A 27,407-nucleotide genomic window follows, 5' to 3' on the forward strand; every position below is an offset into this window, starting at 1 on the left:
TGACTGAGCCACCCAGGCCCTCCTATTTATTTATTTTAAAGATTTTATTTATTTACTTGAGAGAGAGAGAGGAAGCAAGAGAGAGCGTGAGGTGGGCAGGAAGAAACAGACTCCCCACTGAGCAGACAACCCAAAGGGACTCCAGGATCATGACCCGAGCCAAAGGCAGAGACACTCAATTGACTGAGCCAGTCAGGTGCCCCGACAGTTTTCATTTTAAAATGTTGATGACTCATAAAACAGACTTACATTTGTGTTTTTCTTATTAAATATATTTATGTTCAGAAAAGAGAGAATTAAGCTTGGTTAAGTCTGTTGGGAAGACAGACACAGACCTGGCAAGTGCTCTGAAAGAAAGATGCTTGGGCAACATTGAGAGCTCAGAGTGGGGCAACTGCTGCTGCCTGAGGAGGTCAGAGAAAGCTTCCAGGAGGAGGTGGCCTGGGGAAAAGTAGAGGGGAAGAGGAAAAGTTGGAGGTATAGGTGAAGAAAGGAAGCGGGAGGCAATAAAGGCAGAGAATGACAGAGCCAAGTGGCAGGGGGTTTTGTTTGCCAAGTTGAGGGGCTTGAATCTCTTCCCCACAGGTGATGGTAACCATCAAGGACTCGGTTAACACTAATAATGGTGATGATACAGTGCTTACTACATGCTGGCAGCTGTTTAAGAGCTTTACCCGTGTCAACACATTTACCCCTGACACTCAGGTAATGGCATGGTTAGACCCTTTAGGTCTAACCCTTTAGGTCTAAGTGACCCTTTAGGTCACTTGGGTGGCCGTGTGGATGATGGTGATCAGAGTAAAATCTGGGACACGTGTTGTGGTTTGGGAGAAAGACAAAGCAACAGATGGAAAGGATGTGATGGTGTTGAGAGGTGATTAGGAATAACATCATCTGGACTTATTTATTGATTGGGTGATGGAACTGGTGAGGAAAAGGTGGGAAGCTGGGATGACTCTTAACTCTTCTGGTTTCATACTCTTTAGTGTGTATTACTGTGCCACCCAGGTAAAGGATTGATAACCCTGTTCCATTTTTTAGAAAACTTGCTGCAATCGTTCAGCAGTTCTACTCCCTTATGGGTTATTTAGAAGTGAGTTGTTTAATTTCCAAATATTTGAGGATTTCTCAGAAGTTTTTCAGTTACCTATTTCTAGTCTAATTCCGTCACGATAGGAGAACGTCTTTTGTGTGCTTTCATTTCCTTTGAATTTGTGGAGGTGGTTTTTTGGTTTGTCTTACCCGGGCTATCTTGGCAAATCTTTCTTTTGCACTTGAAGAGAATGTGTCTTCTGCTGTTGGCGTGTGGAGTTTCTATAAATGTCATCAGGTCAAATTCTTTGTTCTGTTCAAGTCTTTTAGAGATTTGGTAATTTTCCTGAAAATTGTCCAGCTACAGTAATTGTGGACTATTTCTCCGTTCAGTTCTACATCCGATGGATAGCTCTCGACAGACAGGAGGGTACTATGGGAGAGAGGATAGAACATTTGCGTGAAACTGCGAGAAACATTTTATTTCTTTAAATTTACTCTAGAACGCAGAGACAAAATAGAAATCACTACGTCTCCCAGCAGGCCTAGTGGAGCTCAGGACAAATGCAAATAAGGGAGGCCAGGCATTAGGCCACGCCCTTTTCCTGGGTTGGCAAGGCAACTGATACCCAAGCCAGCCAATCGGTGAGATGCTCACCTGCGGGGGCGGGGGCTCGAGGAGAACCAATGGGACCCGGGGCAGATGGTTCCCTGGGCTAATGGCTTGGGCTACGGGGCGGGCTTTTAATGAAGGGATGGGCGGTGGGAAAGATGGCGGCGACTCTAGAACTCTCTGGGTGGTGGCAGCGGTGGCGGCAGCGTTTGTCGGCTCGGAATGGGTCCAGGATGTTGCTCCTTCTTCTTTTGATGGGGTCTGGGCAGGGACCACGGCAAGTCGGGGCGGGTCAAACGTTCGAGTACTTGAAACGGGAGCATTCGCTGTCGAAGCCCTACCAGGGTGAGGCGCCCGGGGCGAGGTGGTCGTGCACGGGGAGGGCTTCGGGATCTGAGCTCAGCGGTAGTGACCGGGGGTGGCTAAGGGCTCGTGGCCCCAAAGGAAACCGCGTGGGGCACGGGGACTCGCGCAGCGTTTGGGAGCCTCGGGTCCAAAGGGCAGGGGTCAGCTCTCCCCGCCCCCCGTTTTGGAAGTTTCTAGCAGGTCGAAGCCGGGCTCGGATGCCGCTAGCGCTAGGCCTGGACAAAGGGGAGCTCGGAGTTGGACAGCAGGAATGTAGGAAGGGATAGAACTGCAAATGGTGGGTAGTGACTGAAGGCCACTAGCAAAGAGTCGGTCTCCCGGTGGAGCTGTGGATGTGCTAGAAATGAAGCAGGAGGCAGAGCCGGGATAGAACTTGGCCGGACTGAGAAAGAGGAAATTCTGTTGCCGGTTAAAACACCTGCTCTCCAGTCTAGGAGCCCTGTTGATGAAAGAGGCTAGTTAGCTTTGCTCTGTTTAGGGTTCTTAGGCTCTTAGACACAGCTTTATCGACCAGAAAATTTATGTAGTTAGCTACAGAGAGGACCAAATCAATGCAGATGGCTTAACTCACACAAGTCTGTTTCCCCACTGGAGTGTGGGACAGCAGACAAATCACTCAAAGTGCAAGAGTGTATATACACAGCTGCTAAGGGTGATCATTTATTCTACTCATCAGATGCCCTGAGTGCCTAATCTGCCGTCTCTGGTAGCACAATGGACTATTACAGACACAGAGTTCTCACTTGGCAAGAGGCATGAAGCCTGAGGTATTGGGAGAAGTACCTTCACCCTTGCATCGTTTACAGAAAGAATGTGATTAAGCCCTAGAAACCTGAGAGTCAAGCTCTTTTTGGTAGAACTGGGGAGGGTTTTTTTTCTTTTTTTCTTTTATGGTGCTAAAATTTACATATAAAATGGGAGGAATGGATCTGAGCTGTGGTTATTGAGGCAGGAATAAAGTGCTAGCTCTGATGTGCTCTGGGGTGTTCATCTGAGAAGGCCTTTGTCAAAGGAAGCTGTGGAGATGGTAAGGATTTGAGATTTATGAAAGACAGAAGGTAGGAGATCGAGTGTCACGAAAGGGAGAAGATGATGACGACTCCAGTTTTAGGAGGGATCCGTGGTGGTTTCAGGGTGGGTTGGTATTGAAGAGTGTGAACTGATCTACTTCGTCCCTGTAGGTGTGGGCACGGGCAGTTCCTCACTGTGGAATCTGATGGGCAACGCCATGGTGATGACCCAGTATATCCGCCTTACCCCAGATATGCAAAGTAAACAGGGTGCCCTGTGGAACCGGGTGGTAAGAATCTTTCTCCCTCCTGTGTTGGTGGTCCAGAAAGCCTGAAAAAGTTAAGCAGTGGCATATTGACTTAATTTTACTGTTTATCCCCAGTGCTCTGTCTTCTGTGGATGTCATGGATTTTCATTTCAGAGAATATGATGACCTTCACAGTGCAATCAGATATGTAGAGACATGCTCTCAATTGTTCCAGTTACAGCAAATAATCCATTTTGATTGTTTTCTGAAAAGTCTTTTTTTTTTTTTTTTTAAGATTTTACTTATTTATTTGATAGAGAACAAGAGAGCATAACCTGGGGATCGACAGTGGGAGAGGGAGAAGCAGGCTCTCTGCTGAGCAGGGAGCCCAATGAGGGACTTGATCTGAGAACCCTGGGATCGCGACCCGAGCTGAAGGCAGATGCTTAACCAACTGAGCCACCCAGGCTCCGTGTTTTCTGAAATGTCTTAATTCCTGATTGACCTGATACTGTTACTTCTTGGAGGTTAACAACTTAACTCATATTTAATTACTTCGTAAAGTAGAAGACTGCTCTTTTAAATTTAACCTAAACTTCATCCCAGTATCTACCCTTGTTATTTCACTTTAAAGTGTCTAATTTTAAATTTTATTTTCATGTGAAAGCCACTTTGAGCCCCTTGGTCATTTTATTTGTCCTTCTCTGGACCTTTTCTAGCTACATTGTCTTCCTTGAGGTATGGCGGCAAGAAGTGAATGCAGTATTCCTGGTGTGGCTGCACTGTGATTTTGTACAAGTGTAAGACGATGCTTTCATTTTGGTTTCTAGGGCTCTTTCTAAATCTTTTACAACCACTTTACTTTTGGGAATGACCTTGGCATTCTTTAATACTTTTTCTTGGGTTCTCATAAGCTAAGAACTTACTTGTTCATGATTTTCGATTTACAACTTTTCATGGTCATTGATAAGTGAACCTCAGCAAAGAGAACAATTTCTTTTCTCTGATCATTTTGTATGACAGAGAATTCTAACAGAACAGAGGGATAAGAGAAGTTTCTACATAAGCTATTTGCACAAGCTGGCCTCTTAACCCAGATTGTAGTGTTGAACTCATTCTTGGACAGAGTACAGAGCGGTGTGTTCTGGTAGAAGAGACTAAGGGCTGGCAGTTGAAAGACTTGGGTTCCAGATCTCGCCGTATTACACACCCACTGTGAGCCCTCCGCTGTTACTTAATTCTCTCATTGCTCCCTTTCTCCGTCTGCCAAATGTGCTTTGTAATACCTTCTCCGTGCCCACTAGGGTTATTGTGAAAATAAGACAATAGACATGAAAAACTTTGGAAAGTTAAAATGGTTACAGAAATGTGTGTTACATTATGCGTCTGTTATAAGCTTCATTGATGGAGGTCTCTGGTTACTAAATGATTATGTCCAGGGCTAGATGCTTTGCTGCTGACTTGCTAGCTGCCCCTACATAACTCTTAGCATCAGTTCTAGTTTAGGATCTAGTTATCCTGCCCATCTTCAGATTGTCTGATGCTGTATTTTTGTTGTTGTTGTTGTTACCTATCAGAATAGGCTTTGGAGTTGTTTCTGAGTTATTTGAATAGGATGTATTTGTTTGAATAGTGGTTCTCAAATTGGCTGTCCAGGTGAGTTGATACCTGTGGTTACTTTGATTTTTTAAAAACTCCCTAGGTGAATCTAATGTACAGCCAAGTCTCAGAAGCTATATGAGGTATAGCCCTGAGCAAAGGCATATGGCACTATGGTAGAGGAGGCCAAGGATAAGTGGCAGGCACCTCTTGGCTCAGTGTGAACCTCTCCAACCCTGGTCTCATCCCAGGGGGAGTAATACCTACCCACTGGCTCTGGGGCAGCTTCTTGCCACTGAATTTCACTCTTGTCCTGAAATCTAAGTGAAACAGCAGAAAGAGAACCCAGAACAACAATGCAGGGACTGGGCTCTTCAAGGTAGGGTAAGCTATCAGATATTGTGGGTTTTTTAAATGAATTCAGAAGTAACTTCACCCCTTTCATTTGACTGTGTGCTCCTGATACTAACACTTTTGGAAGATTTCCCAGAAATTAAAAATGAAAACTAAAAACGATCCAGCAATATCTCGCTCAAGAGCCAGAACAATCTGTATAAAGATTCCGGGTGAATCCTGTTGGCCTATCTGCTCCTCATTCCCTTCTTTGTTCATAGTGACTGTTAATCAGGAGCCTGTCTAAGCCAGATAGCTACTCTGCTCTCTCCGTGAAAAAGTGTTCAGCTCTTTAGAGCACTTAACCATCCACTTATCTCCTTCTCCATTTTTCCAAGCTTTTGATACACAGTTAAAGAAGAAAACTCCAAAGAACAAACATAGGAGTCTGTTAGTACCCACCTCCATAACGTTTTCCAATCAGAAGCTGTCCCTGTGATGGGGATGGTGGTGTTCTGCTTTGGTACATTTATGCTTCTTGGCCACGGGCATGAGGTTTTGGGGAACTGTAACTTACCCCTCTTAGGGAATTCTGGCTTGCCCCTCAGCTTGACATAGGGCCAAGTCTAGCTAATTAGAGTTGTTTACATGTCTGCTAATTATTCCTGGAAACCTTTGCATAATGACTTAGCCTTTTTTTTTTTTAATTAAAAAAAATTCTTTTGTAATGAATGAGACTTTGACCTTTCTTGAAATCCAGAGTTTTTAGAATCTGTCAGGAGTGATCTGAAGTTGCAAATAGCCACCTGTGCTTTAAAGGCTGAGATGCTTTGCTCTGCTGCCTTAGCAGTCCCTTGTCTTTTCCAACTTTGGAGTACTGTCCTGTTCCTATGGGAGATACTGAAGATAACTGGGAGGCTTATTCACTTTTCATAGTGAATATCATACGCAGTTGGACGGCCTAACCTGTTTGATTTTATGACGCAAACACTTAGCAAGTCATAGATTTCAGTTTCAACCCTTTGCCTCATGTTGCCTGAACTTAGGTTTTCCAAGTCTCTAGACCGCTCTGAGGGCTTGAGGGCTTTCACATTTTGTGCCCTTCATTGATTCCGGTGTCTTTTTCACTCTAGCCGTGCTTCCTGAGAGACTGGGAGTTGCAGGTGCACTTCAAAATCCACGGACAAGGGAAGAAGAATCTGCATGGGGATGGCTTGGCAATCTGGTACACGAAGGATCGGATGCAGCCAGGTATTGGGACCCTGGGTGCCCTTGTGTGGGGTGCGACAGGTCTGCTTTGTCATGTGCCCTCTCTTTGAGAAGCATATGTCCTCCCCTCCCCGCCCCCCCAGTGCCAGCAGTTTTCCCACTCCCTTGATGTCTGCGGATGAAGACCAGCCTGTCCAGTCTCTAGAATGGGGTCTGGGTCCTAATAGAGCAGCAGAACTTGACTCATCCTGGGGCGAGATTGTGCTAATTAGTTCCTTCTGGTTTCCCTTGGAGGCCACATGGCCAGTTGGGTGGGTGAAAGCCCCGGCTTTCCCAAACACAGGTGACTGGGTGAGCTGACTTCTTTGTAGCATGCGGAGTGAGTGGTCTCAGAACTCCTTGAGTTAGGAGTTGCATGGGAGCCGTTGCTCCAAGGATGCGGCAAACTGAACCTGATTTGACCTGATCTCTTTTTTGCAACAAGAACCGGGACTTGGGAATTCAGCTCTCTCTCAGGGGCATAGTTGTCACCAAGCATTCGTGAAGCAGAATTCTTTAGGGGCACCTTAGCAACTGGTGTGGACCAGGGAGCAGCTATAGTGCTAAACAGTGTTGCAGTGGCCTTTCTTCCCCCTGCCTTCAGTAACAAACAGCTACCGACTTTACTGGGTGCTTGGTACAGGCCCTGCCCTTTGCCAGGTGCTTTTACATATGTTTTCTCATCTTAAAGAGAGGCCTGGGAGTCACTTGAATTTTACTTTTTCGTCCATCATAGTGATATGTTTTTCCTTTATCAACTCTTGGCTTTATTTCATTGTTCATCATCTGTTCTCTCTCTCTAGGGCCTGTGTTTGGAAACATGGACAAATTTGTGGGGCTGGGAGTATTTGTAGACACGTACCCCAATGAGGAGAAGCAGCAAGAGGTAATGGCAAGTGTCAGAGCTTAGGTCAGCTGCACTGATATCACAGTCCTTTGCCTCAGGAACATTCATGAGGGAACAGGGGCTAGAAAGTGAGGGTTTTCGTTCTATTTTTTTCATCTGTTGAACTTGAAAAGTTAATATCCTTGTCACAGTGTTCTAGAGAGAACGGTTTATGGTGCACAGTTCTTTGGGAATGGCTCTTGTGATTGGGGACTTTTTCTTTAGTGTTCAGAGTGTTCTTCTGTGCACATTAGGTAGCTGCTGGAATTGAGCATGCTTGGCCGGTTGGTGAATTGGCTCCTAGGCCTGCACCAGAGCAAGCTGAATTTATATAACTCAGCTCCCCTGACTTAATAGATCACCGCTGTGCTCTCTTCTGTAGCTTGCTCACTCTTTTGAGTCTCCTTTTCTTCTTCCTGTTTTTAGACCCGAACAGCAATTCTATTGTCCCGGAGGAAACGTATTGTTCCAGTCCCGTTTCTGGCTGTTGGCAGAAGCTTCTTGCTTTTTGTTGGCTGACCCTAGGGTTCTTTAGTACTTTCTTATACTGCCAACAGGTTTAGATTCTTTGCCTGATGGCCATGACATCAGGTGGTGGGAAAGCGATTATGACAGGTTGTTGATGGGTATCCTGTAGCTAAATAATAGCAAGAAAGACAGTATTGAGGATAGACACAGAACTCACTTTATTTTTTTCCTTAAAGTTTTTTTGAAAGTTTTTTATGAAAAACTGAAGGCTCATTAAAAGAAATGGGAAGAATACATGATCGTATGTGCAACACCCAGATTCAGCAGATCTAGCAGTTTCAGCATTGCACACGGAGTTCACCGTAGGAGGTGGAAATAGAGACCCAAGTTAGGAGAATGACTTTTTTTGTTGTGAGGCAGTTCACAGTAGCTTCTCCGTGTTGCTTGTGTTCCTCCTCCCTCCACCATACAGCAGGTACTTAATGGTTGCGAGACTTAGTGAGAAGACCAGCAGGATCCTTGCACTCAGGAGCACTGAGGTGTGAGGATGTTCCTGGGGAAAATGTGGGGTGCTGTAGAAGACACAGAGGTGTGTCGAGCCGGGAGCGGGACAGTGTGGTGGTGGTGGGGAAGACTTCCTCCAGGAAGTGACATTTACACTGATGTCTGCAGAATTAGGAACCAGTGTGCCATGCAGAGGGAAAAGCATGTGTTAAGGTGATAAATAAAGTGAGAGAAGGGATCAGAGAGAGATGATGCTAGAAAGAAAAACAGAGCCCCAGTCTTGCCATGTTGCTCAATTTCAGGGGCCACCATTCCTGTGGCATTCTTTAGTTTAACACTGTTGCCTATTGGGCAAGTTGACTGGCCCCTGAGATTGAGTGGTGTCGGCTTGGGTGGGTGGTGGTTTGGCTCTTTGGACCAGTGCCAGAGCCATCCGAATGTACGTGGCTCGTCCTCACTGTGCGCACTGGGGCCAGATTCTGGAGTGAGGTGTTCCTGGCAAGGAGTCTGGGCTTTATCCTAAGGGGGTAAGTGTTATAAAGGATTTTAATGAGGAGACTGTCATGACTAGGTTTACGGTCATGCTGAGGAAATAGTGGTAGTTAGAGATGCATCTGAGTAGGGGTATGGGCTTTAGGGCTTGACTAGACTTCTAAATGTGGCTCTCTGCTTCTTCCAGAAATAAAGTGTGGAGATTCTCTTAGCTTCCATTTCACCATCGGATAATAGTAGTTCTCATTTGGCAGATATGATGGGCTTATTTTGTAAGAAGTGTCATGTTAATCAATAAAATTAGTTTTGGTTAGTAAAAATCGGCACTTTTTCTGGCTATTCAGGTTCTCACTCCCAGCTATACATTGAGATTGCCTGGAGTGCTTTTAAAAATACTGACGTCCAGGGGCACCTGGGTGGCTCAGTTAATTAAGCACCTGACTCTTGATTTTGGCTCAGATCATGGTATCAGGGTCGTGGGATTGAGCTCTGCATTGGGCTCAGTGTGGGGTCTGCTGAAGATTCTCTCCCTTCCCCGTGCCTCTCCCCCACTGCTTACGTGTGCATGTATAGAGTCTGTCTCTCTAAAATAAATAAAATATTTTATTTTATTTTATTTTTTAAAAATATTTTATTTATTTATTTGACAGACAGAGATCACAATCAGTCAGAGAGGCAGGCAGAGAGAGAGGAGGAAGCAGGCTCTCCGCTGAGCAGAGATCCCGACGTGGGGCTCGATCCCAGGACCCCGGGACCATGACCTGAGCCGAAGGCAGAGGCTTTAACCCACTGAGCTACCCAGGTGCCCCATAAAATAAATAAAATATTTTAAAAAGTGAAATAAAATAAAAAAATTAAAATATGGATGTCCAGGCCCCAGGCTCAGAGTATAATTCTGTTTGTCTTAGGTGCAGCATAGGCAACCTTTCTTTTTCAAAGCACTCCAGGTGAGTCACATGTATAGTCAGGATTGGGAACCCCTGGACCAACATGAGGTCCTTGTTTCCATATTAGTTGTTTACCTGTTAAACACATGTGTTTATTAAAACGACATTTAAGAAAACTAATCAAAGTGGTTTATGTTTATTTGGTGGCTCTTATGTGCCAGGTACTTTACAAATACTGTCTTAATCCTCATCAAAACTCCTTAGAGTTAGTATTATTTTTCCCCATTTATGAATGAGTACAGAAGTTTAGAGAAAGGTCTTGTTCAAGGTAACAGCCAATATAAATGGAGTCAGATTTTGAACATAGGTCTACCAGATTCCAGAGGCTGTGCTTTTTTTTTTTTCTCTTTAAAGGTTTTATTTATTTATTTGACACAGAGAGAGACAGTGAGAGAGGGAACACCAGCAGGTGGAGTGGGAGAGGGAGAAGCAGGCTTCTGGCTGAGCAGGGAGCCCAATGTGGGGCTTGATCCTGGACTCTGGGATCATGACCTGAACCAAAGGCAGATGCTTAATGCCTGAGCCACCCAGGTGCCCCAGAGGCTGTGGTTTTAATTATGATGCTCTACCCCCTCCCATTCATTGTTCTGGCAGGTTGATTTCCTTGAGAATGGAGACATTTATTATTCTCATATCATCTCCTATGTAATTTCAGTTCTTAGAGCTTATATTCAGTGCAACAACCTGAAACTATTTTAGAGGGTAAAATCAAGTGTGTTTTGTTGGCGGCATGGTTTACTTTGATATCCTACATAAAGGTGCCAGGCCTTGTTTCCAACACTCGTACATGTTACCTACTTGTAACTACTCTTTGGGGGTAGATATTATTGTTATCTCTACATTATGGGTAAGAAACTGAAGTACAGAAAGGTTAAAAAAATTTGTCAGTGGGGACCTAGGTGGCTTGGTCAGTTAAGTGGCTGCCTTCGGCTCAAGTCATGATCTCAGGGCCCTGGGATGGAGTCCCACATCGGGCTCCCTGCTCAGCAGAGAGTCTACATCTCCCTCTCCCTCTGCCTGCTGCTCCCTCTGTGTCAAATAAATAAATCTTTAAAATCTTGTCAGTGACAGAGAGAGTGTTTGCTTCCAGCCTACAATCTCATTATTTTGCTTTATTATTTTTAAGTACATCAGAAGAGGGTGACAAATACGGTACCTTTTGAAAACTTGCAAATGTCACATAGAAGATGTGTGGGACGAGAACAGGAGCTGGCAGGAGGGAGTGTGGAACAATTCACCAAATCCCTCAAGGTGGTGGTAAAAATGTTTCTCTGGTTTCTTGTTTCCTTGTCACCAGAGCACATGACCTTGTTGCTCAGCTTACTTGCAGCCACATTTGTTCATGAGGAAATACAGGGAAAATATTAGCAACCAGTAATGCATCTGAGAACGGGAGTTCAGTTTAGGCTTGGCTCTCTGAAATCAGGACAGATTGGTAAACATAACATGTTTATGTTCATGATATCAGGGTCGTGGGATCGAGCCCTGCATTTGGGCTGTTAAACTTAACATAAACATGTTATGTTTAACAGATATGTTTAACATGGTAACCTCAATTTCCCCGTCAGCAATAAAGGAATTGTAGTTTAGGTGAGTGAGTCAAGAGTTGAACTATTTTGGGAGTGCAAGGTATTGCCTGTGCCATGGTGAGATTGCGAGATCATAAGTGGTTGTTAAAAATGATAGTGGAAGAAATAGGAAATCTGGATAGATCTGTAACAGGAAGGGATTGAATTAGTAATAAAAAATGACTCACAATGAAAAGCCTGGGTCCAGACGGCTTCACTATTTCTGTCAAACAAAGAAAGTAGAGTTAATACCAGTTCTTCTAAAAAATTCCTTTTAATTTTTTTTTTAAAGATTTTATTTATTTATTTCACAGACAGAGATCACAAACAGGCAGAGAGGCAGGCAGAGAGAGAGACGGAAGCAGGCTATCCGCCGAGCAGAGAGCCCGATGCGGGGCTCGATCCCAGGACCCTGGGATCATGACCTGAGCTGAAGGCAGAGGCTTTAACCCACTGAGCCACCCAGGCGCCCCTTCTAAAAAATTCTTAACAAAAAAATAAGAGAGGACACTAACCAGCTTATTCTTTGAGGCCAGTATTATTCTGATGCCAACACCACACGAAGATATCACAAGAAAACTACAGACCAATATCTCTTATAAATATAGATGTAAAAGTCATCAACAAAATACTAACAAACCAAATCCAGCAACATAAAAAGGGTTATATACCACAACCATGTGTATTTATCCTAGGAATTCAATTTGCTTTTTTTTTTTTCCTTAAGATTTTATTCATTTATTTGACAGAAAGAGGGAGAGCACATGCAGGCAGAATGGCAGACAGAGGGAGAGGGAGAAGCAGCTTCCCACCAAGCAGGGAGCCTGACACGCCCTTGATCCCAGGGCTCTGGAACCATGACCTGAGCAGACGCAGACACTTAACCAGCTGAGCCACCCAGTCACCCCTCAGGTTGCTGTAAAAATCTGAAAATTAAAGAGTGCCTGGCTGGCACAGTTGGAAGAGCATGTGACTCTTAATCCCAGTGTCCTGAATTTGAGCCCCACGTTGGTGTAGAGATTACTTAAATAAATAAAGACTTTTAAAATCTGAAAATTAACATGATAGACCATATTTTTTTTTTTTTAAAGATTTTATTTATTTATTTGAGAGAGAGGCAGTGAGAGAGAGCATGAGCGAGGAGAAGGTCAGAGGGAGAAGCGGACTCCACATGGAGCTGGGAGCCCGATGCGGGACTCGATCCCGGGACTCCGGGATCATGACCTGAGCCGAAGGCAGTCGTCGAACCAACTGAGCCACCCAGGCGTCCCACATGATAGACCATATTAATAGAATAAAGGATAGCATCTGACTCCCTCAGTCAGTAGAGGGTTAACTCTTGATCTCAGGGTCATGAATTCAAGTGCCATGTTGGGTGTTGAGCCTACTTAAAAAAAATAGAATAAAGGACAAAAACCATATGATCATATCAATAGATGTAAAAAAAAAATACTTGAGAGGGGCGCCTGGGTGACTCAGTGGGTTAAAGCCTCTGCCTTCAGCTCAGGTCATGATCCCAGGGTCCTGGGATCTAGCCCCACATCGGACTCTCTGCTTAGCATGGAGCCTGCTTCCTCCTCTCTCTCTGCCTGCCGCTCTGCCTACTTGTGATTTTTGTCAAATAAATAAAATCTTTAAAAAAAAACAAAAACAAAAATCCTTGAGAAAATGTAGTATCTTTATGTTAATAAAAACATTCAACAAATTAGGAATAGAAGGGAACTTTTTCAACCTAATAAAGGGCATCTATGAAAACCCTCAGGTAACATCATACTTAACTGTGAAATACTGAATGCTTTCACTCTAAGATCAGGAATAAGATGGGGACATCCGTTCCTGTTACTTTTTTTTTTTTTTAAGACTTATTTATTAAGAGAAAAAAAAGACTTGTTTATTTTAGAGAGAGAGAAAGAGAGCAAGAGCATGAGTGGGAGGAGCAGAGGGAGAGGGCTAGAGAATCCCAAGCACACTCTGAAGTGAGTGCGGAGCCTGACTTAGAGCCTGATCCCAGGACCCTGAGAGAATGACCTGAGCTGAAACCAAGAGTCAGATGTTCAACTGACTGAGCCACCCAGGTGCCCCATTCTTGTTACTTCTATTTAGCATTGTACTGGAGGTTCTAGTTAGGGCAGTTGTGTAAGAAAAGAAAATAAACATCCGGATTGCAAAGGAAAAAGTAGAACTGTAGATGACATGATGTTGTATGTAGAAAATCTTAAAGAATCCGCAAGAATACTGCTACAACTAATAAATGAATTCAGTAAAGTTGCAGGATACCTGATCAATATGCAAAAATCAATTATACATCTGTATGCTGGCACTGGACAGTCAGAAAATGAAGGTAAGAAAACAGTTCCAGTGGCGCCTGGGTGGCTCAGTCATTTGAGTGCCTTCAGCTCAGGTCATGATCCTAGGGTCCTGGGATCGAGCTCCGTGTTGGGCTCCCTGCCCAGCAAGGAGTCTGCTTCTCCTCCCTCTTTCTCTCTCCCTGGCTTGTGTGTGCACACATGCTCTCTCTCTCAAATAAATAAATAAAAAATCTTTAAAAAAATTCCATTTATACTATCATGAAGAATAAAATACTTACAAATAATTAAAAATAAAAGTACACTCTGAAAACTATAAAATACTGTTGAAAGAAAGTTAAGTCCTAAATAAATGGAAAGATATCCTATGGCATGAATCAGAAAACTTAGTATAGTTGATCCTGGAACAGTGGGAGGTGGTTAGGGGCACCGACAACCCCACCCCTAACACACTGTTGACAAGCCACACATAACTTTTGACTCCCCTGGAACTTAACTACTAATAGCCTACTGTTGACCAGATGCCTTACAGATAATATAAACAGTTGATTAACACATTTTGTATGTTATATGTATTGTATACTGTATTTTTACAATAAAATGGGCTAAAGAAAAGGCAATGTTATTAAAATCATAAGAGAAAATACATTTATAGTACTGTCTTTGTATTAAAAAAAATTTGACATGGAAGTGGACCTGTGCAGTTCAAACCCATGTTGTCGAAGAACAGCTATATTATTAAGATGATGATGCTCCCCACGTTGGTCTCCAGATTTGACACATTCGGTGTCTATCAGAAACCTAGCTGGCTTCTTTGTAGAAATTGACAAGGTGATCGGAAAATCAGTATGGAAATGCAAGAGAGCTAAAATAGCCAAAATAATACTGATAAAGAAGAGCAAAGTTGTAGGAGTCGTATTTCCTTATTTCAAAACTTAATACAAGGCTGCAGTAATAAAGACAGCATGGTACTGGCATAAGGATAGACCTGTAGATCAATGGAATAGAATTGAAAGTCCTAGAAGTAAGTCCTCATGTTTATGATCAGTTGATTTTTGATAAAGTTGTCAAGATAATTCAATGGGGAGAGAACCATTTTCTTTTTTTTCCCTTTTTTTTTTTCTTTTCTTAAGATTTTACTTATTTGACAGAGAGAGATCACAAGTAGGCAGAGAGGGGGAAGCAGGCTCCCTGCTGAGTAGAGAGCCTGACTCGGGGCTCAATCCCAGGACTCTGAGATCATGACCCGAGCCAAAGGCAGAGGCTTTAACCCCCTGAGCCACTTGGGCTCCCGAAAGAACCATTTCAACAAAAAGTGCTGACTCAACTGGATGTCCACATGCAGAGTAATGAAATTGTCCCCACCATACAAAAAATTTAACTCGAAGTGAACTGGAAAACTAAGTGTAAAAGCTAAAACTACAACTCTCAGAAGAAAACATAGGGTTAATGCTTCATTACCTTGGATTAAGCAAAGGTTTTTAAGATACGACACCAAAAACAAAAGCCACACACACAAAAACAGATGATTTGGGGGAAAAAAAAAAGATTATACTTCTTTATTTATTTATTTATTTTTAAAGATTTTATTTATTTATTTATTTGAGAGAATGACTGACAACATGAGCAGGGTGGAAGGGGAGAGGGAGAGGGAGAAGTAGGCTCCTTACTGAGCAGGGAGCCTGATGTGGGGCTGATCCCAGGACCATGGGATTATGATGCAAGCTGAAGGCAGATGCTTTTTTTTTTAAGTTTTTATTTATTTATTTGACACCGAGAGATCACGAGTAGGCAGAGAGGCAGGCAGAAGCAGGCTCCCTGCTGAGCAGAGAGCCCAGCTCCGGGTTCGATCTCAGGACCCTGAGATCATGACCCAAGCCGAAGGCAGAGGCTTAACCCACTGAGCCATCCAGGTGCCCCATGAAGGCAGATGCTTAACTGACCGAGCCACCCAGGCACCCTTTCTTTTCTTCATTTTTACTCTTTTTTTTTTTTTTTCAGGGGCAGGCACCTGGGTGGCTCAGTCAATTAAGCATCTGATTCTTGATCTCAGCTCAGGTTTTGATCTCAGGGTCATGAGTTCAAGCCCCACATTTGCTCCACATTGGGCATGGAGTCTACTTTAAAACAAAACAAAACAAAAAAACATCCCACAAAGCAACAACTTATGCTTTGGAGGATACCATCAAGAACATAAGAATGGGAGAAAATCAATGAAAATTGTATATATGATAAGGGACTTGTTTTTACTTATCCTAGATATAGTTCAATAGTAAAAAAGACAACTCATCTAAAAATGGCCGGGTCAGTTGGTGGAGCATGTGACACTTGATCTTGGTGTTGTGGGTTTGAGCCCCATGTTGGGTGTAAAGGTTACTTGGAAAATAGTTTTTATCTTAAAAAAAAAAAAAATAACCAAAGGATCTGAATAAGTATTTCCCCAAAGAAGATACACAAAGGATGGAGAAACATGAAAAGATGTTCAGCATCATTAGCCAACAGGGCCATATAGATCAAAACCACAATGAGATGCTACTTAATACCCACTTGTGGCTATTTAGTCATAGCTAAAATAAAAAAGACAAATCCTAGCAAGTGTTGGTAAGGGTGTGGAGTAATTGGAACTCTCATACACTGCTGGTTGGGAATGTGAAATGGGCAGTCGTTTTGGAGAACAGTTGGTCAGTGCTTCAAATGTCTAAATATGGAGTTGATATCATCCATCAATTCCACTCCTAGGTGTATATACCCAAGAGAAATTGAAATCATGTCTACACAGAAAGTTGCATAAATGTTCATAGCACTGTTCATAAGCACACGTTCATAGCCACAAAATGGATATAACTCAGTGTCCTATCAACTGATGAGTAAACAAAAAAATATACATATTAAAGATTTTATTTATTTATTTAAGAGAGAAAGTGTGTGTGCACACACGAGAAGAGGAGAGGGAGAGAGAATTTCAAGCAGACTACCTGCTGAGTGGGGAGCTCAATGCATGATCTCATGACCCTTCGATCATGACCTGAGCTAAAATCAAGGGTTGGATGCTTCACCATCTGAGCCACCCAGGTGCCCCTCTTTCCTTTTTTTTTTTTTTTTTTTTTAATTTAAGATGTCATTTTTTTTTGTTAGAGAGAGACACACACACACAAGCTAGAGGAGGAGCAGAGGGAGAGGGACAAGTGGACTGCACTGAGCACAGATCCCAGCATGGGCTCAGTCCTACAACCCTGAGATCACAATCTGAGCTGAAATGAAGAGTCAGTTGTTCAAGAGACTGAGCCATCCAGGCACCTCCCCTTTCCTTTTTTAGAATCTGGAGCCATTCTCCAATATTTCTGTGTTTCAGGTTATATTAGAGACCTATGGCTTTTGTTTTATTTGTTTCTAACAGTATATACTAATCACTTTTCCATAATGATTTGAGAACAGTGAAGCATGGAGATTGAGTCAGGGCTGTGGGGCCAGACCACTTGGCTTCCAATCCTGGTTTTACTGCTTAAACAAGCTTTCTTACCAGTGCAGTGGGGATACTGATATCACCGCTTACAGTTGTGAGAAGTAAATGAATGGGTATGTGCACATTACTCACTACAGTACCTGGCACAGCATAAGTGCTCTGAAAATGCCCATTATTCTCATTCACACCACTAAATGCCATTCCCAGGGGATACTTTGCAGACATCTTGGCAGTAGCTTTTGTGGCTCTGTTCTTTCCCTCTCCTCTCCCACTCTCCTTTTCTTCATATCTAGGTTCCAGAGAGCAAACTTGGCCAGCTTACTGCACGGCACTATGCCTTAGGTTGGAAAAAATGACTCTAAGAAGAGTGGCTCCTAAATGCTGGTTCATGAACTCATATTGGTTGGTAACAAGTTTCACTGATCTTTTTTTTTTTTTTTAAGATCTTATTTATTTATTTGACAAAGAGCATGAGTAGGGAGCTGCAGGGAGAGGGAGAAGCAAGCTTCCTGGTGAGCAGAGAGCCAGCGGTGGGACTTGATCCCAGGACCTCCCAGGACCCCAGGATCATGATATGAGCCGAAGATGGATGATTAACTGACTGACCCACCCAAGCGCCCCAGTTTCACTGGTCTTAACAATGGGAGTAGTAGGGGTGCTTGGGTGGCTCAGTTGTTAAGCGTCTGCCTTTGGCTCAGGTCATGATTCCAGGGTCCTGGGATTGAGCCCCACATTGGTCTCCTGGCTCGGCGGGAAGCCTGCCTCTCCCTCTCCCACTCCCCCTGCTTGTATTCCCTCTCTCAACGTCTCTCTCTGTCAAATAAATAAAATCTTAAAAAAAAAAAAAAAGAATAGAAATAGTAAAGTGAATTCATGAATGCTAAATTGTTTATCATGAAATTCTGTTATTTTTTTGGTATTAAAATTTTCTTTTAAAAATGTTTATTATAGATGGTTCTGTCATTATTGTAATTTAATGTTTATAGGTCAAAAATGGCAAACCCATTAATCTCCAACATATTTTTGGAGATTTTACCAGTCTGTGACAGCCAATGGTCCAGGAATTACTGCTCTAAAAGATGAGTATTTGCCTTGATGCTCATATATGCACAGCTGGGAGTAGTATTTGTATTTAGAATGAATGAACATTTATTGACTCCCAGACACCATACTAAAGGACTTGTATCTCATTTCATCTTCATGATCAGCCCTGTGAGCTAGCTCTGTATTATCCTCTGTGCTTACAGGGAGGAAATGGAATGTCTCAAGGAGCTATGGTAATCCACCCAAGGTTATACAGCTCTGAGCGTATACCTGCTGTTAGAACCCAGTCTCCCTGATTACAGAGGCTGGTGGGCTCCTTTTTCTGTCTAGTAGTTTACAGTTACTTGTGTGCTTGGAATCTGTGGGATTTTAGCATAGGATACATAAGTCCGCAAGTTCACAGGTCTCCCTTCAGTCAAGATAGGCTAAGGGTACAATTACCACATAGAGGGCTTTTTTTTTTTTTTTTTAAGTGGCTTTGTAGTAGAAAAATTTGGAAACATTTCTTCATCCTACAGGCAATAATCATTTGGACGATAGGTAGGAGTGACTCTAATTTTTAGTGACTCTTAAATTAGGAATGAAACTACCACCTTGACTGAGTCTGAGGGATTCTTCAGCCTTTGGTTCTGGCTATATATAGGCTGCTTTCCAAGGAAAGAAAATGAGCTGCTGTGTGAAATTAGTGGCTTCCCAAGGAACACTTAACTCCTGCCTGGGCATGGAAAATAAGAGGGCATTTAAAGACTTACTACTAGTGTGAGGTGAAAAGTTGAAGGCCAAGTCACAAGTTGCTGAAGTAGACAGATTCTGTCTCCAAAGTTGTGGGGTGCTGTGTCTGGTGCAGTGGTTCTTAGATTTGGCCACACATTACAACTGTCTGTGGTGCTTTTTGAAAAATATATGGGAGCGCCTAGGTGGCTCAGTGGGTTAAGCGTCTACCTTTGGCTTGGGTCATGATCTCAGGGTCCTAGGGTCAAGCCCCGCATCAGGCTCTCTGCTCAGCGGGGAGCCTGTTTCTCCCTCTCTCTCTCTGCCTGCCTCTCTACCTACTTCTGATCTCTCTCTGTCTAATAAATAAATAAAATATTAAAAAAAAAAGAAAAATAGATGATCCTGTGCCCCGCCCCTCCCAGGCCTATTGAATGAGACTGAGTGAGGGACCCACATGGGATTGCAGCTGGAAGGCTCTCCCAGAGGATGCTGGGGGCCAGCTTACCTCTGGCTCTTACTGGATAATCAGATGCCTCACCAGCCTTGGGAAGAGGAAGGCTCTGATGGCTTAAGGAGAGTTTTCCCAGGCACTTTCTTGAAAGGTGCAATGTAAACTTCTGATCATGCGTGCTGGGGTTGATAAATGAGCTACCCAGGGCATTTTTAATCCCTTCTTTTCCCTGATTGTTCACTGAAGTTAGGAGCATTCTTTTCAGAAGCCCATTCCTGTACGTTGTTTGACAGCATACTATGAATTCCCTTGTTCTACACGATCGCTGTAGGAGAGGAGTATTGGGAACTGGACCATCTACTGATGCATTCCGTACCCTTCTGTAGACCTGTGCATAGTCCCCCAGCAGCATGGAAGCAGAGCAGTGGGGGTCTGCTCTGAGACTTGCCCTGCGCTCCTTCCTCCCTGTGGCTTCTGAGGCCCAGTGTGATCTGGCTTGTGTCTCAGCTCACACCCACCTCTCCCTCACTGGCTGTGTGTCAGACACTGCTGTCTCCTCCTGGTCCTCGAAGAGGTCAATCTCATGCTTCTTATGCCCGCAGATCTTTTGGTGGCTCTCTCCAAAGATGAGGCCTCAACTCCTCAGAGAGCTTGTTCCCTTAGCAGTTTATCATGTTGCCTGTTTTATTCTCATCATAGCATTAGTACTCTCTGAAATGCTTTTTTGTGAGTTGTATTTCTTTAAGTAGTCCCTATACCTAAAGTAGGGCTCGAACTCATGACCCTGAGATCAGAAATTGCTAGCTTTTCCGACTGAACCAGCTGGGCACCTCTCTCTCTGAAGTAGTTTTATTTATTTGTTGTTTGTCTCTTCCATTCTGATGTCAGCTCTATGAGCCCCTGGCATCTGGAACAGTGCCCAGTTCCTAATAGGTGCTCAGTGATAGAAGGAGGAATGCTTCGGGCTTTATACCCTCACACATCCTTCCCGTAGGGCAGGGCTGGGCTGAGCTTGTGTAGGTATCTCCTGTCGCTAGTAGCTTAGAACTGTAGCAGTTTTCTGGACCAAAGCTAAATATTGTCGAGCCTCTTGATTTTTCTAAATCTGCCATGCAGCAATGCTCCCACGGAACTTTTTCCCTTGTAGGTTAGAATGACAACAGTTGTTTGGAAATGTATGTCCATAAGGTTCAATTAGAGGGTAAATGATCCCTCTGGATTAGAGTTAACTCCATTGTCTCTCAAGTGGTGGGATTTTTATCCTTTGGGTAAGATCTTAGGCTGAGATCCTGGGCAGTAAATGGCATTTTGAATTTGGAAGAAATTGGCCTTCTTTGTCACTCCTGTGTCTCCCCTTGCTACAGAAATACTGTTGCCTGGGTACAGACAAAAACACGTGGCTTGGCCTTCTGACTCAGAGACATAAGCGACGTGGGGCCTTCTTGGACAGTGTAACGCCGTGTGTTTTATGAAGTCTCTGAAAGCCTTAGAGAGGTTTTCCTAGTGGGCCCCTTCAAGAATCGGATAGTAACAGACCCTCTCCTTAGAAAACATACAAGCATCTGTGCACATAGTTTTGCCTGTAATTTTGAGGGGTTGTAAGGACTTGCTAAATGCCCTCCACAGATCTGGCAGCTCTGGGGATTTAGATCGGTTTGCTCATCCACCACGGCTGGGTCAAAGCTCTTCCATGGCTGTTTCTTTCTGACCTGGTCTCCTGTCTTCTGTGTCCTCTCTCATTTTTATAAAAACCTGCTGGACCCTCTCAGGCCCAGAAGAGGCGATATTCTCCAGGAGTCCAGGTACTCAGTCTTGACACGCCATGGCCATGCCTTACTCCCTCTGTGTCCATTCAGCATTTGCTCCTGTTCACACCCATGTGGCTGTTGTCTTGAGAGTCACGAGTCTCTGATTTTGACTGCATCTCCACCTTGCATGTTGACTATTGAGGACAATGAGGAAGTCACCAGAGAAGGGGCATGTGTCATGTTTCCTCTCCTTTCATCACCCTGCCTCCGCACTGCCTCAGCACTGGGCTGGTTCTTAAATGGTTAGCCCATCATTTCTGAGGACGAATTCGTTCCTCCAACTCTGTTGGAGAGACGGGGCCTCTGAAGTAGGTGGGAAGATTGGTAGCTTATGGGGAAGCTCGCAGTAGGAGAACTTGCCCAGGGTATTATGGGGAGAAGTTATGTGTAGGTGGAGCTTAAGTAGGCTGGAAGGTCTTTCGACTAAGAACAGTCCTTGTGGCTGGAGAACACCAGCTGGCAGTGCTGGTTCTGAGTCCTGATCCATTTAGCATCCATCATGTGCTTACAGGATTTGAGGATTTGAAAGGAATTATTTGGAATGGAAAGATTTCCCTGATCAAACAGGTATTTTCAGAGTACCTGCTATGTGCAAAATGCTCACCTGGGAGGGTGGGGGTGGGAGGTTGTGGGGGATGGAAGGAAGGGACATACAAGTATAGTGATTTTTTTTCCCTTCGAGGGGTTTACATGGCAAATTGGGGAGAAGGTATATATATGTATCAAAAGGAGACCACCGGTCCTGGGCCATGTATGTATGTGAGTGCCAAAGAGTGATCTCTGGAAGGATTTGAGTCAGACTCCAGAGGGGCCATTTCAGGCTCACCCGGGTTGGTAGCAAGGAGGATTCGTGAAGGCAGGTGGAGAGTTCAGTTGCTTCCTGGGCCATAGCCTTTGATCATCTGAGTGTGCATTCTCAGGGGCTGCTAACGATGAGGTAGAGTGGTTGTCTGGTCTGCCGGAGGGGCTCAGCTTGTATGTGCAAAATTCCCATTGCTGTTTGTACAGGCATTCCTAAGCATGCTTCCTTACTGTCCTCTGTTCTTCCTTTCCTGCTTTCCCAGCGGGTCTTCCCCTATATCTCAGCCATGGTGAACAATGGCTCACTCAGCTATGATCATGAGCGGGATGGGCGGCCTACAGAGCTGGGGGGCTGTACAGCCATTGTCCGCAATCTGCACTATGACACCTTCCTTGTGATTCGCTATGTCAAGAGACATTTGACGGTGAGTCCTTGCTTTCTCGACCAGTTGGTGGTATGGGCTGCCTTGCACCTGCTTTTGTAGCCCTGATGTATCTTTTCTTTTTATTCTAGATAATGATGGACATCGATGGCAAGCATGAGTGGAGGGACTGCATCGAGGTGCCTGGGGTCCGTCTGCCCCGGGGCTACTACTTTGGCACCTCCTCCATCACTGGGGATCTCTCGGGTACTGCCATGAGCTCTCTTTATTTGTCCTGACCGAGGTCATGTCTTGAGAGCCGGGCCTTAGTGAGGCTTCTGAGGGGAGAGGCAGACAACAGAGCTGTGGGAAGTACCTGGACAGTGCTTCTCTTCTGGTGTTCTGGTACCCTTAAACACCCCTGCCCCAGGCCTAGGCTGTCCTAGTGCAGTTGGCTCTAGGAGACGGTTGGTGCTAATGGAAAGCAGGGTCTGCCTCTTCAGGCCAGCTCTTCCAGCCCGTGTTTGGAGTTCTGTGCTTCATGATGTCTGGTGCCCTTTCTGCAGTTTGGTTCCTTCCCATCCACATCCTGGTGTGCTGAGCTCCCCTTCTCTTAAGCTTTTCCTTGAACTCTCTGACTCTGTTGTCCCTCTTCTGACTGCCCCCAGCTTGGTGTTCGAATGTGTTGTGTGTTCAGGGGCTTCTGTGTCCAGGCCATCCCCCACTCTAGCCTGCTGCACTCAGGCCTCCTGGGCATCTCAGCCAGACCGTTAGCACTGTTCTCATCCAAACTACTTCTCTTTCCTCAGCACGCATGGTACTCTCTTCTCAGCCCTTGCTCTGTCCTCTCTTTAGCTGGTTTGACCAGTTACTCTGAAACTCCTGCTTGATTTATGTGGCATTAACAGTACCTAGTTCTTTTACTTTTCTATCTCTGGATTTTATTCTTACTTATTTCCAACTTGTAGCTTCCCCTTCCGTGTTTATTCTGTCCCTTGGCTTGAGCTTTAATCATAACCTCTTTGGAGAAGAGGTAAGGCACTGAACTTTTGGGCTTTTTGACTAGTATAATTCATTATGAATAAAGCTAGTACGAAATAGAATAATTTTTATCTGAAAAAGTCCTTTGCTCTAGATGTTTAGTGATACTGTCTACATTAGTAAGTGTCTGTTCTCTGGCTGTAGGATAGCTTTAAATACAAATTAGGTCTTTCTCTTAAGAAATCCAGTCTCTGGTGACCATGCTGGTAGCCATGAGCACCCCTAGCATTCAGCTTTGTGGTTTTTTTTTTTTTTTTTAGATTTTATTTATTTACTTATTTGACAGAGAGACCACAAGCAGGCAGAGAGGCAGGCAGAGAGAGAGAGGAGGAAGCAGGCTCCCCGCCGAGCAGAGAGCCCGATGCAGGGCTCGAACCCAGGACTCCGAGATCATGACCCGAGCCGAAGGCAGCGGCTCAACCCACTGAGCCACCCGGGCGCCCCAGCTTTGTGGTCTTTTAATACCAGTTCCTGCTAAAGGAAACAAGAGCTTCTTGGAGAAACGACTGATGCCAGGTCTGAGGCAGGAAATGGGAAAGCTGGGAACTTCCCAGGAAAGCAAGGAAGATAATAAAAAACTTCTAGGTTCATGTAAAAGAGCTCAAGAGCCAACTTGAATGGGCTCCCACTGGAGGAAGATGGGTCGTGTTGAGCATCTATAAGATGTACAAGTTCAGTGTCTTGAAACACATCAAATATGTTTGAATCAGATTATAACAACTTTAAAAAGAGAAAAAGCGCACCTGGGTGGGTCAGTCAGTCAAGCGTCTTTCTTCCATTCAAGTCATGATCCCAGAGGTTCTGGGCTGGAGCCTTGTGTTGGGCTCCCCGCTCAGTGGAGAGTCTGCTTGTCCCTCTGCCCCTCCCAAATTCACGCACGTGCATGCATGCATGCTCTCAAATAAAATGTTAAAAAATAGAGGAAAAAAATGGGAGTCCCTAATTCCTTGATCCTTTCTCTAGTAATTATTAGTGAGATACTCAGGGTGATAGTTATAAGAAGCTGCAGAGAATTAATCATTGTCCAGATGGGAAGTGTGCCATGCCAATAGCTATGCCCTGCTCAAGGCCTATTAATCAGCTGGCATGAGGCCCTTTCCTATCTTGCTTGGGCGTATTGTCTACACAGACAGGAAGCTTGGTGCTGTGTCTTCTCTCACTGTGTTCCAAGGTTTTATATACGAGGTGGGCTTTATTGCTTGCATTATGTCTAAGTTTTTTTAAAACTATATAGGTAATGCATGCCTATTGATAAAAACTTTAAATCCTCAGTAATATAGATTATTCTCTATTCCCCATCCTTATTTTTACATGAAAGGAAACAGAGGTTTCAATTATTTTTTTCAGTCACTGCTAGCGGGGCACTTGGCTGGCTCAGTTGGCACAGCATCTGACTCTAGATTTTGGTGTCACGAGTTTGAGCCTCACGCAGGATGGAGAGATTACTTAAAAATAAATGTTTCTAGATTCACAGACCTGTACCCCTGGGGAAAAATATATGTTTATAAAAAATAAAATAAAATAAAATAAAATAAATCTTTAAGAAAAAGAAAGAAAAAATAAATAAATGTTTCTAAAAAAAAATCCAGGGTCACTGCTAATGAGCTGTAGCGTGAAACTCCCAAGATACCTCTTTTTGAGGTGGTTTGGGTCCTCCCTGTGCTTTTTTCCTTTAGATAATCACGACGTCATCTCCCTGAAGTTGTTTGAACTTACGGTGGAGAGAACCCCAGAAGAGGAGAAGCTGCATCGAGATGTGTTCCTGCCCTCGGTGGACAACATGAAGCTGCCTGAAGGTGAGCGCAGGGGATCTGGGAAATGGCCCTGTGCTTAGAGAGGAGGTCCCTGTGCCTGGGAGGTCTGGGGTGACTTGCACCCGCAGCTCGCTGGGCCATGTTCATGGAGCACGCGCTCCTGCCATTCTGCTGGTCTCCATGTTACAGATAAGCAGGGCTGCTCAGTTTTTAAATTGAGTCCCCTGGAAAGGGAGTGTCTTTCTGCCCTCTGGCTCCCAGAAATGTAAGAAACTGGAGACTTGATATTTCCCCAACTGGGTGGGCTCCTGATTCTGACTTGCTTCCCTCTTGTTTCCTCAGTGACTGCCCCATTGCCCCCACTGAGTGGCCTGGCCCTCTTCCTCATCGTCTTTTTCTCGCTGGTGTTTTCCGTATTTGCCATTGTCATTGGTATCATACTGTACAACAAATGGCAGGAACAGAGCCGGAAGCGTTTCTACTGAGCTATCCCACTACTGCCGTGCCTGCGGCTGTCACCGTGAGCCAGCGCTGGCCCGAGTGTCGAGCCAGCTGGGTCTTCTCCAGTCTCCAGCAGCTGGTCAGGGACTCTGTTCTCTCACTGGAGCTTTGAATGCAGGGATACTGCATTGCCATGGTGATCCATGGGGACATTTAGCTGGTTCAGGAAGCCCACCTACCCCAGGGCAGCTCTGCTGTGATGTGCCTTTCCCTGCAGTCCTTCCACTTGGGAGCTAAGAGGGACAGAGAGAATATATACGGTTCTGATGCCAAAAATCAGAGAAAAGAATTTCATAGCTCAGGCTGCCTTGTTGTTGGACTCAGAGGATCGTTGTGTTTCATTTTTAAATCCATAGAGAACACAACACGGATAACTCCTCATACCTTCCAGGCATACATTTGGTGGTTTTTTTCTTTTCGTCCAAGCCTCTGTCCACCTGAGGAATCCTCCCTGGAAATCCGGATGGAAACTTCTTCCCTGTGTTGCCTTCTCCCTCCACTCATTGCTCTCTCCACATGCAGCCTGAGCTAGAAGAGACATCTGGATGCCTCTCTTTTGGAGCCTGGGGCTGCAGAACAGACTGATGTTTCACTGACCCTCAGTAGGTGGCCACAAGTGGAGGGCTCTTTGGCTCACTGCTCAAGCTGTTGTTCTTTAGCGTGCATCTTGGTTATGTTGGTTTGTTTGTGACCTTCCCAGTTGGTTCCTTTAGGCCCTCAGTCAGGTTTGGCCAGAAGTTGGGTATGCAAGTCAAGAGAAGCTTGTATGACTTCATGGTTGTCAGGGGAGTAACTAGGATACTGGCCAGCTCCATATTTCTATACCAGAAGCAACATTTGCCTTGTGATCTGGCCATGTGGAGATGTTTCTGGACTCTGGAGCCTGATGAACTGCATGTTTGGTGTTTATCATGACTTTTGAAATCCGACTCAGAGTGTTGAAAATGTAAAGAAACTTCCTTTTTATGGTCTCAGCTTGGATACTCTCCAAAGAGGAAATTTGGCTTCTGTTTCTTAATGGTTAAGAAACAGTTGCTATTCTCCTGTTGCAAATCTGGGAGCAATGGACCCTCGTCCTCTGTGCCTGGAAGAGTTCATTGTCATTGAACAACAGAGCCTGAGTGTCCTCCTCTGTGGGTCAATCCTTATTCCACTGCCTTATCTGACAAGGGGTCATGTGCTGCTCACCTGTCTGCCCTGTGATTAAAATGGCCAATAGGCCAGTCTCCCTGGAGGGACTGGAGCTCTGAGCTCTCCTAGCCATGTACTTCTGTAGCCTAAGGGAAATTCTTAAAATGGCTGATGAAAACCAAACATGAGCTTCTAATTCAGTGTCCTTCCTTTTAGGGGTGGTTTGGGTGGGGCTTTCTTACTGAGCCCTAAGCCTGAGAACCCTCACCTTGCCTTCTTCTCAGTTGGGAAAGAAGCCCTCAGCTCAGCCAGAAGGAAAGGGGGTCATGTTGGCTGGGTATAGATTTCTGTCATGTTGGGCTTTCTTCTGTCCCTCGCATGTGCTTAAGTGAGCATCACAGGCTGTAGTGCTCTCCTGAAGTGCCACTAAAGTGGGATCCTCCCAAACCTTCCCCACAGAAGCAGAGCAGCTCCGGGGTACCAGAGCACAAGCTGGGACCTGGAGCTTGGCCTCAGCACCACTTAGAACTGACAAAGCAGAGGGCTGTTTTGTCTTTTTTTGAGGGCAGGGCGAGATTGGCTAGACCCCTGTGGTGGGGGGACCTCGGTGGGCTCTTGAGATGACCCAGGCAGTGGTGCAGGAGGAAGGGGTCTCATGATGGGTGAGGGTGTATGTGTGCGTGATGATTGAGTTGATGAGTTCTGTGGGATTCAAGC

The 27,407-nt window shown here is 44.6% G+C and overlaps 1 protein-coding gene across 5 annotated transcripts; it reads left to right on the forward strand.

Moving 5' to 3' along the window:
- Positions 1 to 1,761: 1,761 nt before the first annotated feature.
- LMAN2L (lectin, mannose binding 2 like) lies at positions 1,762 to 26,526 on the forward strand. Of its 5 annotated transcripts, none has more exons than XM_032877918.1 (9): positions 1,762 to 1,990; positions 3,193 to 3,311; positions 6,335 to 6,452; positions 7,253 to 7,335; positions 21,062 to 21,094; positions 22,165 to 22,326; positions 22,416 to 22,530; positions 24,981 to 25,100; positions 25,916 to 26,526. In XM_032877918.1, exons 1-9 carry the CDS (start codon positions 1,780 to 1,782, stop codon positions 26,089 to 26,091), a joined length of 1,137 nt encoding a protein of 378 aa, XP_032733809.1. In that variant the 5' UTR covers positions 1,762 to 1,779; the 3' UTR covers positions 26,092 to 26,526. The 5 variants fall into 5 exon arrangements, with proteins under 5 accessions (XP_032733809.1, XP_032733811.1, XP_032733813.1 ...); XM_032877919.1 differs by having other exon boundaries at positions 1,765 to 1,990; positions 25,401 to 26,030; XM_032877920.1 differs by lacking the exon at positions 21,062 to 21,094 and having other exon boundaries at positions 1,763 to 1,990.
- Positions 26,527 to 27,407: the final 881 nt, after the last annotated feature.

Source organism: Lontra canadensis, unplaced genomic scaffold (genome assembly GCF_010015895.1).
Source record: "Lontra canadensis isolate GAN:19392208 unplaced genomic scaffold, GSC_riverotter_1.0 scaffold61, whole genome shotgun sequence".
NCBI lineage: Eukaryota > Metazoa > Chordata > Mammalia > Carnivora > Mustelidae > Lontra > Lontra canadensis.

Excerpts from the sequence above, each read along its gene's own strand:
- LMAN2L (XM_032877918.1), top strand. The coding sequence starts at position 1,780 with ATGAAGGGATGGGCGGTGGGAAAGATGGCGGCGACTCTAGAACTCTCT. Across the intron at positions 7,336-21,061 it reads ATGAGGAGAAGCAGCAAGAG|GCCCAGAAGAGGCGATATTC; the intron begins GTAATGGCAAGT and ends GGACCCTCTCAG. Across the intron at positions 21,095-22,164 it reads GATATTCTCCAGGAGTCCAG|CGGGTCTTCCCCTATATCTC; the intron begins GTACTCAGTCTT and ends CTGCTTTCCCAG.